Here is a 15,298-nt window from a genome sequence, read left to right as displayed (position 1 = left end):
GGGAACTTCAAGGAGGCACTAACGCTTAGGGGTGTCTAACGTCTGGCCCGCGGGCCATTTCTCACCCACAGTGCTTTTTTTTCTATTTGTTTTAGCGGCTGTATGCTAACAGCAATCCGCTAATAGTGACAGCTGTTAAACGGTGTGTGTTTGTTGTGTGCTACAAAGGTCAACGGTGGCTCAACAATACAAAGCTGTTGACATTATTGCCATAATTCCAGCGGGGAGGTTTTCCTCCAAGACCGACACAGCAGCTGGGCCCGAGTCCAGCAGCTGCCTAACAGGCTAAGCGGGTCCCCGCGGAGGACGCCCCCACCATGAGTGGACACAGCCTAAAAGACAGAATGCTCACACCACTCGGGAGGAAAAAGGGATTAACGTGATTTCATTAAGGCTACAATGTATGAGGCGGGTGGGGAAGGAGTCCGGTATGTAAAACGCAGTGAGACGTGTAGTAATAACTTCGGTGGAGGTCAAAATTAGCAGGCTGACTTGTGTTACTTAAGCCAGCAGCTGTGCTCCGGACTCTAGCAAATGGCATTCCGCTGTAATTCCGCATTCAGACTTGCAAAACACCAACAGAGGGCGCGGTTCATTCAGGCCCATTTAGTATGCCGCCTAAACGGTAAAGGAAAAGCTTGGTTCATTTTTAGTTATATTTCAAGCGAGTAATCAAACAGGCTTGTTTGTTGTTATGCTTTTCTTGCGACAAGAAAAAACTGTTGGCGAAGATCTAGCGAATGTTGCGACCTTGAACGAACCCTGTCGAGAAATCAAATTCGCTACCTTCGCAAACACTCACAAACGTTCGCCCCCTCAGTGGGATACGGGCTTTAGTAATCAAGTATTTTTTCCAGTTTTTTTTTTTGTTTTTTTTTGAGGCGTTTGAAGTGCTCGCTCAATCAGCTATAGAATTAAAACAAAATCAGTTGCAGATGTCCAAAACAGGAGAAAAAAACGAAGTACTATTTATCATTAACTACAGTTCAAATGACGTCCATGTTTCAGCATTGTTTTGGGGTTTTTTCAGTCTAGAACTGTTTCCAGTTTAATCATTTCCATTACTTAGTGATCATTCATTACAGGTTGGTGTCTTGTCAGCGATACAGTTATTCAGTATTACATTGTTGTATCCATAAGGAGAGAAAGATGTTTGTGGTGTAAGTAGAATGCCCTACGAGATAGCTTTGATTTAATTACGGTCCAAAAACAAAACGGAGTCGAGTTGCTTCACAACACTGCATTAATGCATTTACTATCATCCTACAGGCATATTTTATGGAGCTATGATAGATAGTGTGTAATATATTCGTAAGAATCTTATATTGTTTTGTTTGTTTTTTTGTACAAAAGAAGAGCTGCTTTGCATTTTTCCATATTTCATTCCAAGAAGTATGTTCCTCTGGCTTATGTAGGTCACTAATTCATTTCACCGCACAAGCCCTGAATGCATCTTTGGTGCTTCATTTAATAATGTATAGAGCATTCTAACATGAATTTTCCCAGAAAATTGTGCATGTCGGTATTTAATTTCCTTACCAAAAAAAAAAAACTCTTTTTAGTAGAGTGTTGTAAAGTCATTTTTTTAATCATCTATGTTTAGCTAAAACTTTTAAATTGCCTGCACATAAAATTAGAGGCAGTAATTCACATTTTCCCCGATTTACTTCATATCATCAGTGTGAATAATTATATTAAATTCTCACCCAAGGCCTAGGAAACAAATTCACTGCCCATCACTGATTAACAATAATCATACTTTGTTTTGTTACACCAGACTCATGTGTGTCCAAGATTGTTGAAGAAATCCATTCAGGTAACTGTATAACCGTTCCAAAAACCTTAAGTAGGCCTCAGCATCAAGACATATCGTCTCTTTGTATTCGCGGGTATTGAAGAAGGCGGAAACAGCGGCGCGCTGTGATCTAGCAGGCTGTGCTTAAAATAGATCTTCTGATGAGAAACAGACAACAAGGTGGATGTGAAATATAGTTAAAAAACTGAAGTTTTTTTTTCTTTTTTTAAAGCACCTTCCTCACATCACTTTTCTTCTTTAAGGCCTCTTTGGAAAGCAGGGGGGTAGATTTCACATACTTACATACAGCTGTTTACCAAAACTGAGTGATAAATCTTGTATTGGATCTCATGAGTTGGTGCAGGTGTGGTGTACGTACTAAAAAAGACTTTCCACTTCAAGTCCACAACAGGAAGCAATCACATTTCTGATAAAAGTGAGCAACAACCCGAAACAGTTCTTTTTTTTTTTTTTTATGATACGTCATACAAACTTGGAAGTGATTCAAACTTTTTGCACTGTGGTTATTATCCGTCGGTACGTTGCTGCGTGTTAACCGCCGATGAGGCACTAATTGGATTTCTCTTGAGTACCCACTCCGTCTCATCCACTCATGATTGCATCGGCGAACTCTCGAGACAATCCAAAAATGTTTCATGGTGTTTTTTTTTGTTACATTTATCTTCTGGAGAGGCAAAAAATAAAATAAATTTAGAGCCATGCTGCTTTCATGGAAGTTGGTTAGGTTCTGTCCTTTAATCAGGCCTGCTGGGTATTTACAATATTAAGACTCATGTAATAATATTTACATTTGTTGCATTAATTGGTTAATTGATTATTCTCTTGTTGCTTTGTGGGTGAAATTGATCCATTAAAAGTTTAAAACTATATAAAAAAAACTATAATAATAATAATAATAATAATAAATAATAAACAGTTCAGTCTTGATATTACTGTTTGTAAGATACTGTTGCATTGCATTTATATGACCCAGAAGTGACGCAAAAGTCTAAAAAGGGAATGCAAATATGCCCCCATTTCTACACGTTGTTGTGGGTTTTTTTCTTGCAAACATTATACAACTCATGGAAGCATCTGGAAAATATTTGTTGTATCAAAGAAAAAAACAGGAGAGTTCCTGTGAAGGCCCTTGAGACGTTTTTCATTATTTAAGCGCTATCTAAAGCAATTAAAAAAAAATAAAACATTTGATCATAATACAATTGGATTCATTGATTAACTATTTTGCATATTGCTGATATAGTTTGCTTTTTTTTTTTTTTTACTTTATATTCAAATGGCCCATGTATCATCTACCAGTTTTTAAAAATAAATGTGGACCTTGATCCCAAAGGTTTGTCCAGCGCTTGTAGAGTGATGTTGACGGAAGCTACAGTTATAAAAGGAGCAGGTGTCAAATTAGGGAAGAGAAAATGCACTTTGAGGGGAATGGCTTCAATAAATTGTCATAAAAGAGGAAATACCGGCTGGATAGCGAAGACTATACGGCAGCATACGCACTGAATGCTGAGTTACCACATCCCGTTTCATTGTGTGTGACTTCTGTATGTACATGTTGCTTTTGTCGCCATTTTGAGGTTATTAAATGAAGAATATGCAAGTTCACAAAACAAAAGCGGGTCTTTTGCATGGAAGCTGTGACATGAGATGCAAACAAAAAATTAATTTAAAAATAAAATACAAATTTAAAAAAATATAATAAAATAAAAAGAGCAATGATGATGACATGTCAAATCAGTAAAATTACCGAATGAACAATACTGAGCTCTTAGAAATATATATATAATTTTTTTTAAATAATAAAATACATAAATAAATAAACGGTACTTTTACATGACAACAACCTGGACCAAGTGATTCAATAAATTACTGAAAGCTGTAATGTGCATTACAATCCATTAGGTGGCGATAGCTATTTGTTAGGAGACAACGCAAATCCCTCATCACAATTTGGCTCATGCCGAGACCCCGACCATACAAAAAGCCTTTAATGGGGTAGATGCCACGGACTTACGACTTCCGGGTTTCCCACATGAGCGTCGTTTACGTTTATGATGGCCGCGTTCCAACACTGGCACCCCCACCCGTCTCAACTCTCTGAAATGCTTCGAACAACTCTCACCCGTCGACATTAAAATTGAAAATCTGATTTTTGTGGGAAAAGCTACAGTAAAGTACAGCCTAGCTCTACTGTATGAGGATTTTTCCAGCTTTGGAAGCGTAGCATAATCTAAAACTAGATTTGTTTGCTTTTTTAACCTTGTGGCATGACAGTATTGGCATGTCCAGTGGAAAACGAGGCTTTGTCGTCACCCTGCGTTTGACCAACAGATAAAAACGTTAGCTAGAGGAAAAGCAGCACAATGGGAAAAGCACATATACAGACGACAAGGGGTTGAGAAGATAAGTAAAACCAACACATGATGTGATCAGAGGACCCTTTGAGGCCCGACTGTCTTTTATCTCTCGCGCTGACAGCCGAGAACCACCTTTGGCGGCGTAGACCTACTTTTTCTGATGGCGGCTTTAACACAGCCATGGGGGCTCGCAAAATACATTCTTGTCGTAAAAACCTACGCGATGGCGGACAAAATCTCGTTAAGAGTTAAAGAAAATGAGCGTCCGGGATGCGGCGGGCATTCATTAGGCTGATTAGCAGGCCTTTGTTGCAACATACTATTAAAGCGCACGTCTGCAAGGATGGAGCAGATGTCACATAATAGCTTGTTGGCCTCCAGCCACTCAACAAGTAACAACAGCTTCTTGGCTTCCACTTTCTACTATTATGGGGAGACCAGGAAAACTCTATATAGTAAGGCCAGTGCAGAGATTCGAACCCAGGACCAGGACTGTGAGGCAGACGTGCCAACCACTTTGCTCACCATGCTGCCCTTTCATATTCCACAAATCATTTTCTATAGTGTTCTAATTAGGGGGTGACTTTGGATGATTTGGAATCTTCATTGATGCTAAAACTCTTGTTTTTTCGAAATGTGGATGAAGGAGAACCCACACAATCACATGCAGTACAAGAACGCTGAAGTCGAGATTCTAACCTAGGACAGCGGAACTGTGAGGCAGATGTGCTAACCACTAGTTCCCCATGCTGCCCTTTTAAGATTCCATACGATTATAAGAGACAGAGTTGACCACACTGTCAGTCACATTAGAAAACGAATTGTATTTAATCTAAAAAGGATGTGTGGGTGTGTGTGTGTGGGGGGGGGGGGGGGTTGTAGAGGGGGGGGGGGTGCGTGTATAAAACAACAATGCATTGCAGAGGTACCCAATGTAAAAAAACACATGTTGCCTTGTGCAGACCAAATAAAAAATGTGCTTGTTATTATCTACAAGGGGCATGCTTCCTCATTAAAATGCATTATTGGTGGGGGGTCGTTTTCTACTAGGAGGGTGAACACATACAAGCAATATTCTATTCTATTGTATTCAGTTGTAAAAATATGCACATTAGAGACAGGAAGTTGGGAGTGTAAAAAAAAATGTTTTGCTTACCTGGAGGCTTTTCCTACACTCGGACCTTTATTTTGCTGCCGGACTCATCACATCGGCGGCCGCGTCCTCTCGCCCAGCTCCCGGGCCGTCACACGAGCTCTCCAGCGGCCCGAGCCGAGCGACTCTGCAGTGGTTTGCCGCACCGGACGGACGACAAGTCAGGACGCTCCCGGCAGCGACACCCATGGGAGGTCGGTTGAAGGGGGGAGAGTGGGGGGTATTAGGCGTTTGTCGGTGGTCGAGCTCGCCTCTCCGACCGGCTCGTAGCAGCTAGCTCAGCCCCGCGGACGGAGCCAGGGTTCTGGCCATGTGCGCCGTAGGTGCTGCTGGTGGTGGTGGGTCGCCAGTCAGAGGCAGTCCCGGGCAAGCAGTGCCACGCAGCGCCGCAACAACACCGTGCTGCGTACAGAACTTGCCTCCTCCTCCTTTCGACGTGTCAATTACCAGCAGCTGTCACGCTCCACTTCCGGTAGCGTCTTTCAAAACAAGACCTCTAAGCGACAATTTCAAATTAAAATACTGCATAGGAGACATGACAAAATATCCTAGACAGATTTTCATAGGGGTTGCTTGTATTGTGAGTGTGTTGGGAAACATTTGTAGCCTATATGTGAGCAATTTATTTAACAAAACCTTGAATGTGAATGATATGATGAACAGTCATGTTTACTGTATATGCAGAGTTGTGATGATCATGATCAATAATAATCACTACAACTATCAAGAGTTGTTTGATAACCTCTGTGCAGCTCAACAGTCTCATCACGTGCTTAAAAGGATGGTCAGTCTGTACTTACCCCAATGTAATGCGACCGTGTGGAAATGAAATGGTGGTGGTTAGGCGCAACATTAAAGTGCATCACTGAGCTATGTTTGCATGTTCAAACGGACCAACTTTATAAAGTAAAGTAATCATTGAATATGATTGTGAGTGGAATTATTTCCCATTATTACCTAATGAACAACTTCACCCAACAGTCGGGGGGCTCCGTTTTGCGATTTTTATATGGCAGACAGGTCTGGACTGCTGGCAGGCCAGTGTAGTACTTGCACTTTTACTTCAAAGCCAGGCTGTTGAAACAAGTGCAGAACGTGGCTTGACGTCACTTGGAGGGCAACATCTGTCGCTCCAAAACCTGTATGTACCATTTAGAATTAATGTCTATAATTATTGATCCCTGGTGTATTTTGACAAAATCATGCCATTAAGATCTTCCCCAAGGAACAGTTTTAAATTGTGGAGAGAGAAAAAGAACAACATGTCTCCTTTAAGTGACTTACTTTTGACTTCTTCAAGTTGCACGTTTCATTCTGGCAAGCCACTTGATGCTCAAAGGCCACAAAAGACAAGCAGGGGCTCCAACATGACGGGAATGTAAAACGGGCCTCGCGTGCTGAATTATGCATGATGCAAGCGGGCACTCATACCTCGCTCTTTCATCGTTATTAAAGGGAAGCACCGGTGGATGTCAATCACAATTCAATTCCTCTCCTCCCCCTTCAGACGGCCGCTTGACGTGTGAGATGATAGATGGTCGCCGCCGGTCACGGCCCTCTTGCTCCTCTTCCTCGGTCAATATGATTAGAAAGCCATCAGGCACGCTTAGAGCCTTCGAGATGCGGTAAAAGCGCACGTGATTAACATACAGCAACACACACACATTCACAAGTAAATTGGATGAATGATATGAATTTAAAGCAGGAGGGGTCAAAGGTACACGATGGAAAATCAAATGTAGATAGTCGGAGAAGAGTGAATTGATTTTTTTTTAAAGCTTTTTTCCTATTGGGTTCTGATTAAAAAGTCATACATTATAGTTTAGAGCAAATGCAGTTGACTGCATAAATGGATGTATTTTGATGACATTTTTGTGGAATATTCTATCAATGTTTGTTGGACTAATTTTGCTCAAACCTTTTTTAATGTATTAATTATATTCTATATATTGGCAACTGTTTTTTAAATACAAAAAAATAGTAAAATAAAACGTTTTACATATTTTGTAAATATAAAAAAAAACTAAATAACTGATTAATAAAGTGTAATTAAACTGTAAATTGATTATAGTTGAATTGATTTATTATAATGAATCAAATAAAAAATATAGATATCATAAAGTAGCTATAATTAGCGGGTCCATCTACCTGTGGAAGTACACACATTCAACTATTAATAAAGAAATAACTGATAATCATTGGATTGAAAAAGAAAATCAATGTGAAGCACGGACAATAGAACTCAAACGGAACATAACTTAATGTAATCACTGTAATTATTTTTTTAATTTAATTTTACATGCAGAGAATGGCCAGCAGCGGGTCGGCATTGCCTCACTTGCCTACCCTGACCGCATGTCCCTGTTCTCCGGTATCCGTGGGGCGTAATTGTCACTTATTTTGAAAATTTTGATATATATTTTTTTAAACATTTAGGAGTGGAAATAGTGAGGTTACATACATATGAGGAGGCTTGTTTAATTAAAAGAAATCAACATTAATGTTTCATTGCAGAAAGAAGCTTGGAGGTATATTTATATATATTTATATATGACATCACTCATGACTCTAAGACCTTTGGAAAAGTGTTTGGAAAGATGAACTAACACAGGCCTTTTGCTTTAGAGCACGGCTGAATGCTGGCAACGTATTCAATATAATAATAAATTAGCTTTTTTTTTGCATATTACATTATTGACAATAATTTTGAGGTGATGTTGATATTAGTGTGCAATGGTATAAGATAGCAATAGAAGCTTATACTAACTTGAACAATACACACAATTCGATACACTTCATGTTTTCTTTTTCGTTTCAGGTGTCATTTGGATAGATGTACGAGGCCATCGGCATTTGACAGCTTAGATGTTGTAGTTTATGCTAGCAAGTGATTCGCTTGCCCGTGGCCCTTGCCCACCGGCTGCTTTGCAGAGTGTTAAAGCTTTACTCGTACCAACTTCAGGCGAACAACCTGACTTTTACTGAATTGTGTTACGAGCAGAAGCAGTGTGACGGCCACAAAGCGTCGCAAACTGGCGCTGAGCAGCAGTAGGAATCAGAATAATTCCAGGTGGCAATTTTGTAACGCTGCTCTCGTGTCAAATGCGGAGCCACGGGGAAGGGAATGATATGCTTACAAAACCGCAACGCCAAAGCTGTCCCATTCTGATGGCCTTACATGTCTCACAAGGATACCTGAAGTGAAACAGAAAAAGTTGCGTAGTGTGTAATTGTGACTTTTGGGACACAATTGTATTTGCTAGTATACACAGGTCAGCTTGTAAGCAATGTCGCTAAATATAACCTTTAGTCTGAAGCCATATAACAGTGTGTGTGTTTGTAAAAACTCCACACGGGACATATTTGTTCTTTAAAATACTTTCTCTCCCTAATGAGAAATACCCGACGGAGGCCCCTGGAAACCGGATCGCTCATGAAGGATGTTGGTACAGGTCGCCGTGGTTACCATGCAACTCAACTCGACTCCCCTGCGCGATTCAACTTTTGTAGTGAATTATGAAAATAAATAACACTTGATAGATGTGTCTGTTTTAGTGCCAGATTAAAAAAGCGTTGTCGCGTAGACATACAGTGAGTGTTTTCAAGTCAGCCCTTGTCAAAAGGTGACTCCCTGTGGACGTTTGTCTCTGTAATAACATGCTAAATGTTCACCGCGGTCAAACATTCATGTCAGGCATGGGCTTATATCACCATGGAAACGGTGTCATGAGGACAAAAATGTGCTGCGAGGGGGCTTAGGGGCGATATATCAATCTAATCATATTAACTCATTCACTGCCATTGACGGCTATAGACGTCATAAATTCATTTTTAACTATTTCTATTAGTTTAACATTTTTTTCCACTTTTGTTAACAAGAGTATGAAAACCTAGACATTTTTTTTGTACATTTAGAGCAGATATAAAATCTGTGATTAATCGTGAGTTAACTAGTGAAGTCATGTAATTAATTACGATTAAAAACAAATTAATTGCCTGACGCCCCTAATTTTTTTTAATCTTTTAATTATGTTTTTATTAAAAAAAATTTTTTAAAGAAAAGATTATTAAAAATTAGGGGTTACCTCACGATTAATCACAAATGTTATATCTGTTCTAATACAATAAAACCATTCTAGGTTTTCATACTCTTGTTAACAAAAGTGGGAAAAATGTTAAACTAATAGAAATAGTTAAAATGAATTTTTTGACGTCTATATCCGTCAATGGCAGTGAATGAGTTAAAAAAAAAAATATATATATATATATATATTTTTTTTTTTATTAGATTAAATCATATTTTTATTTAAAAAATGTATTAGACTAATTTGTCCATTGATTTTTGTATTGAGTATTTTGTTGACTCAAACATTTTTGGTATTTTAATATGTTATTCATTTGTGGTAAATATTTTGTATTTAATAATATTTTTATTTTGTATTTTTAATATATTTTTTTAATCATTTTATGTAACGTAATTTTTATATGCCGTAATATTTATTTTTAAAGATTTTTTTCTCCATTTAACATTTTTACTATTTTATAATTATTATGATTGTGACTATTATTATTAGTTTATGCCACACAATTTGTCATGTTTTTAACTGTCTTGCTGGCTAAAATAAAATGAGCTAATCTGATTTACTGGGGTTCTTCTCATGTACCTTGGGCATCATGGAGCAAAAGCGTGATGATGGCCATGCAACAGGACTTGACATGACGTAACATAGCCCTGTAATCGTCTTTCGGATTCTTTGTCTTTCAGGAGTACCAGGACCACCCACTCCGAGGAGGAGGACGGCAGAAACCTGTACGAGAAAATCAGCTCCCCAGAGGCACAGATTGCCAGTGACTGGCGCAGGGGTGAGCTCCAGCTACAATGAGAAATGTTAAACTAATAGAAATAGTTTAAATGATTTTTTGACGTCTATAGCCGTCAATGGCAGTGAATGAGTTAAGGCTTCATGCAATCACCTGTCAACTTTTCTTTTATTATGTAGCCTTCTATATTGTAGTTTGCTGACATTAATATTAAAATGGAGCATTAGCTATTGAAATCTTAATGTTCTGATTGATGAAAACTCTATTGTGCCATATGTGAGAGTTTGGCAAAAAGATGTAATACACCTTAGGCAAATTTCAAAAACCCACTGAATTAATTTCGACGCGCAAATGGTGTCGGTAGAGTGCGAGAGTTGACATGATTCAGCCTCCTGAGGGTAACGCCGTGCCACCTGTGGCTGAGTCAGGCGCTACGCTGGAACTAATGGAGCTCAAGGCTCGCCGTGTTGTCTTCAGACTAACCTGCGGCGTGACCGGCGGCGGGAGCGGGCTGCCACTTCAATGATTCGCCACGGTGGAGAGACCACCTGGAGGCCGTGGAGTCACTAGGGAGACTGCACAAGGTTTATTTAAGATGAGGTTCCTTTCCTAAAGTATTATTGGCTTTGGTACGGTCGACAGGCAAAAGTATTGGGATGCGGCTCTTAATAAATGTTTTTTCAGCCAAGCACCCCAAAGCATTTCTGATTGGAGAAAAGAAGAAAAAGACTTAAAACCGAGTGCTGTGCCATCATTGTCTGATTTTTGTAAACTTTTAAACTCTCTTTGTATTTATGTGTTCTCTTGAACTATTTAGAAATTAAAAGATATTTAAAAAAATAAAAAAAATCATTTGATTATAAATATTAATTATAAATAAATTAAATTATTATCAACAATGGGCTCATAGTAACGGTCTGTTCTCAAAAAGAAATAATTCACTGAATTTTAAATAAAGATTTCAAGTATATATATAAGGCATATGACAAGTAGGGTCAAACCATTCTGGTATGGGGAGATGCTGGGTTTTTAGGACACTGAAATTAAATATCCTATTTAATATAACATTTATTTATGAACTTATATTTTACTGAAATATTTATATATACTTTTGAACTATATTCTAATATCTCACGTACCCCCTGGCGTGCCTTCACGTATGCCACCACGAATGGGCCACTTAACGCATCATATTTTATGCACTTTCAATGAATTGTAAACGGTTCTCGTGAAGAATAAACAATCACAAATATGCATGAAATTATTCATATGTAGACTGACCAATGAAGCAAAAGTGACATAAACCAATCACTGTTGCTGCTGCTGCTGATGTGAGAGATTTATTCAGAAGAAATGCATAAGAGACCATTAACTCATTCACTGCCATTGACAGCAATAGACGTCAAAAATTGATTTGAACTCTTTCTATTAGTTTAACATATTTTTTTTTTGGGGGGGGAGGCATTTAGAACATATACAATTTGTGATTCGTCGTGAGTTAACGAGTGAAGCCATGCGATTAATCACGATTACAAATTTTAATCGCTTGATGCCCCTAATTTTTAATAATCTTTTCTTTAAAAAAAATATTTTTTAAATTTTTTATAATCTTTTTTTTTTTTAAGAAAAGATTATTAAAAATTAGGGGTGTCAGGCGATTAGAATTTTTTATCATAATTAATCGCATGACTGCACTAGTGCAGTCATGTAATTAATTACGATTAAAAACAAATTAATTGCCTGATGCCCCTATTTTTTTTTAATCTTTTAATTATTTTTTATTTTATTTTTTAAAGAAAAGATTATTAAAAATTAGGGGTTACCTCACGATTAATCACAAATTTTATATCTGTTCCAATACAATAAAAACAATTCTAGGTATTCATACTCTTGTTAACAAAAGTGGGAAAATTGCCAAACTAATAGAAATAGTTCAAATGAATTTTTGACGTCTATAGCCGCCGACGGCAGTGAATGAGTTAAAGTTCACTGGCCATTTCTGGTGGTTCCGACGATGAGCACGAGCGTGACGCGGGCGAAGTCGCTGATGCTGATGGTGGAGATTCCCGTGATGTGGCTTAGTTCTTTCACAACCTGTACCGCAAAGTAAAACGATGAGAGACACGACAGCGACTCCATTTCAAGGGGGATTTAAAAAAAAAAATCACCTGGTTCCAGTCTCTGACGTGGAGAATGAAGGCGGCAGCGGCGATCACGGCCACGCCCAGCAGCATGCAATCTTCTCTCACCGCTACAAACTTCTCTCTGGTGTTCATTTTCATTTATTGTCCTCATTATCATTTTTATTTAGGCATAAAATGGAGGTCAATACTACAAATGTTTTTGATCAGCATGACTTCTTGACGAAAAAGCCAACGCAGAAGCATTTTCTGGGCAGTCTATCGAATGTTCTAAAAGAGAAGAAGCGATAGAGTACCTCTGCTCCGCGGTAGGATGGTGGCACTGCGTGGTGACGGCCAGCAGGGCGTCGTAAAGCGCGTCGCGCTGCAAGCTGACAAACTGGAGCACGTGGCGGCACAGGTGGTGCAGGCGCTCAATTGGGGCGTTCGGCTCGTTGTGGCCTGCGGAAGGGGGGAGATCAGATCTGGGACAAAAAAACTTTGCATGCTTCCATAGTTCGCGTTAATTGCACTAATAAGATAGGATAGATGGTAAACAAAATCACATTCATAATAGCTAACTTAGCAACTTTTCTAGCAATTCGAGCGACTATTTTTCAACTCAATTCACTCCCAGCTATTTTCACTGAAGCAACCCCCTTTGCTACCGACTATTTGACTGGATTTTGACTGATTTTGCAAGGCCCACAGAATATTGTGTTCTATTGCTATAAAAACATGGAACTTACCAAAATAAAGATTAGAGTCTCTTTCATCAGGAGAAAAAAATTGTTTCTGTTTTGCAGCAATTAGCATTAGAATAGAGCTAAGTGTCATCATTATTCACAAATCTGTTTAGAACTGTGGTTAAATCAGCTTGTTTTCAAGATGGCCCTGGTTGATCTCTTCTACTCTGCTACCACCTGCTGGCCGTTTTTGTAAAAACTACCATTGCTTCAACCGTTGTGTGCAGTTGAGAGGCTGCATCAAAGCCTTCCCCCATAAAAAAAAACGTTTCATCATTATTCATAAACCTGCTGAAAACACTGGCAACAAGAGCTTGTTGCAACATGGCCTTGGTTGATCTCTTATACTCTGCTGCCACCTGCTGACCGTTTTTTGTAATAACTACCATTGCTTCAAGCGACCTCTTCAGGTCAGAGGCTGCCTTCTGTGTGCTCTAGCATAAAAAAACATTAAAAAAAATATGAATACGTTTTTGGGAGCAAATGAGTTAAAAAGCTATATTAATTTCTAAGGATTTTATTTAAAAGCCACACTGCCCAGCCCTACCGAGCACCTCCAGGAGTGTTTCCACGTAAGCGAAGGGGTTGGGAGGGTGCAGTCGGAATTCCAGGCCCTTCAGGACCATCAGCTCCGATTCCAGAACAGCCTGCTTGGAGAAGTCGAGGCCGACCGAGCGCAGAAAGCACGCGGCCTTGTTGATGTCGACGATCTGAAAACAAAGGGAGTGTTTAGGAGGTGTGATTGAGGTCATAGGTCATTTCTTGTCTTACATGGGTGTGTAGCGACAACTTGCTGGCCAGCTGCACGCAGGAAAACACGATCAAGGCGAAATTCCCCCGGATCTGCTCGAACGCAGCGTCCTCGCGGGCCCTCGCTTCCGCCCTGCTAGCACCTTCGGGTGTCAGCAAATGCGTAAGGTGCTTGACCATGAACCTGAGATTCCCAAACAAAACCTTTTAGCCCTCAAGTATCAGTATTTTGTATTTAAACACATCTTGCGAGTACTTTTGCCACTTCTGTTTAAACCCAACGACACAGCAAAAATGGCCGCCTTTTCTTACCTTTGAAGTAATTCAATGGCGTGGTAAGCGACGGACGGGTCCAGTCGGAGCTCTTCACACATCAGCAGAGTGTATTCTGCGGAAACATGAGTGTCAGCAAAGGGAGCTGAGATATAACAACAAGGAAATATTATGCACAGTACATGCGGAGGCAGCTGATGGAATGAAACGCCATTAACTCTCAGAGTGTTATTGATTGTTCCGCTGCCGTTGAGGAGTGCCTTATTACCACAGTACTAATTCAACATACAGTGCAGGAATGCACTACAGAAAATAAGAGGTCATAAAGGGTCTTAAGTCAAATTTATCGGCTGTGCGTAGACTGATGGAAATGTGGAGGCTTCCCGGATTCTGTTCCATAAAGTTTTGACATTTTGAACATTTAACAGCTTTTTTAGTATCTGGAACTTCCTATAACTGAGGGAAGAGGGAAATAAATAATACATTAAAATCGAAACTGGATTATTGCCATTTTATTTTAAAATCGTGCTCATTTAATCTTGTGCCTCTTCACAAAAAAAAAGGTGGGGGGAGAAGGCGACGTTTTAAAGAGCCTTGGAGTTCTGCTTTCAAATACTGAAAGCACAAGTCAAGTTTACATTTTTCTTTGCAATATATTCTGTTCTCTCACGAGTCTAAACACTTAATATTGCGTATGTGGAAGAAGAATTAAGAAGAAGAATCCACCCGTTATCAGTTAAGGAGGCTATCATTTTATACAGTACCGCTCCCTGGTGTCGACTGAAATGACGTCAAAGTTACCCCGCCTCTAATTTGTCGTTTTTTGGCAAATTTGAGCATGGGGGGAAAAAAAACAGTTAACTTAACTCACAAATTATCTGAGAAAAGTAGTTACAGTTTAGAATCCTCTGTCGAAGGTGCTACTCGCCGTTTTAAACGTTCGCTTTCTAGCGCTATCGCTTACCAAACAGTTGTTTATCCTTGAAGCCTCCGCTGCAGGTGGACAAACTGCGGAGGTTATCTTTGTTTCTCTCGTTGAGATTGGTAAGAAAGTCCGTCAGCATATCGGCCGAGGCTTGTCGAAACCTTACACTTTGAGGACTCGCCATATCATCCCTCGCCGACGCCATTTATCGTTTGCCTATTGTCGGGCACTTCGTATTTAAAATGTTGTTGCCAGTTAATTAATGTAGTTTGGAGTTTATTAGTCTTCTATGGTAGTTTCACAAGATGGCGCTGTTTCCTTTGAGTTTATGTCATAG

General features: G+C 39.4%; 2 protein-coding genes across 5 annotated transcripts in view; both read right to left on the bottom strand.

The window, feature by feature from the left end:
• Positions 1–11,712, bottom strand: part of tanc2b (tetratricopeptide repeat, ankyrin repeat and coiled-coil containing 2b) — an 88,603-nt gene extending 76,891 nt beyond the window's left edge. For 2 of the 4 annotated variants that reach the window (XM_086064141.1, XM_086064144.1), the window contains exons 1-2: positions 9,991–11,712; positions 5,330–6,939 (exon numbers count right to left, since the gene is read on the bottom strand). The gene's annotated coding sequence lies outside the window, so the exon portion shown is untranslated. The remainder of the gene's footprint in view (positions 1–5,329; positions 6,940–9,990) is intronic. The other 2 variants (XM_086064142.1, XM_086064143.1) reach the window with 2 other exon arrangements.
• A 181-nt stretch (positions 11,713–11,893) lies between these two features.
• On the bottom strand, positions 11,894–15,286 carry cntd1 (cyclin N-terminal domain containing 1). The gene is made up of 7 exons (XM_086064153.1): positions 15,001–15,286; positions 14,076–14,151; positions 13,785–13,947; positions 13,561–13,723; positions 12,585–12,729; positions 12,316–12,412; positions 11,894–12,241 (listed from the first exon to the last, which is right to left on the bottom strand). Exons 1-7 carry the CDS (start codon positions 15,164–15,166, stop codon positions 12,134–12,136), a joined length of 918 nt encoding a protein of 305 aa, XP_085920279.1. The 5' UTR covers positions 15,167–15,286; the 3' UTR covers positions 11,894–12,133.
• Positions 15,287–15,298: the final 12 nt, after the last annotated feature.

The sequence above is a fragment of the Leptonotus elevatus genome, chromosome 20 (genome assembly GCF_054856555.1).
Source record: "Leptonotus elevatus isolate MCC_2025b chromosome 20, RoL_Lele_1.0, whole genome shotgun sequence".
Taxonomy (NCBI): Eukaryota; Metazoa; Chordata; class Actinopteri; order Syngnathiformes; family Syngnathidae; genus Leptonotus; species Leptonotus elevatus.
Note: the sequence above shows the minus strand (reverse complement) of the source record. Positions and strands in the feature narration are given on the sequence as shown.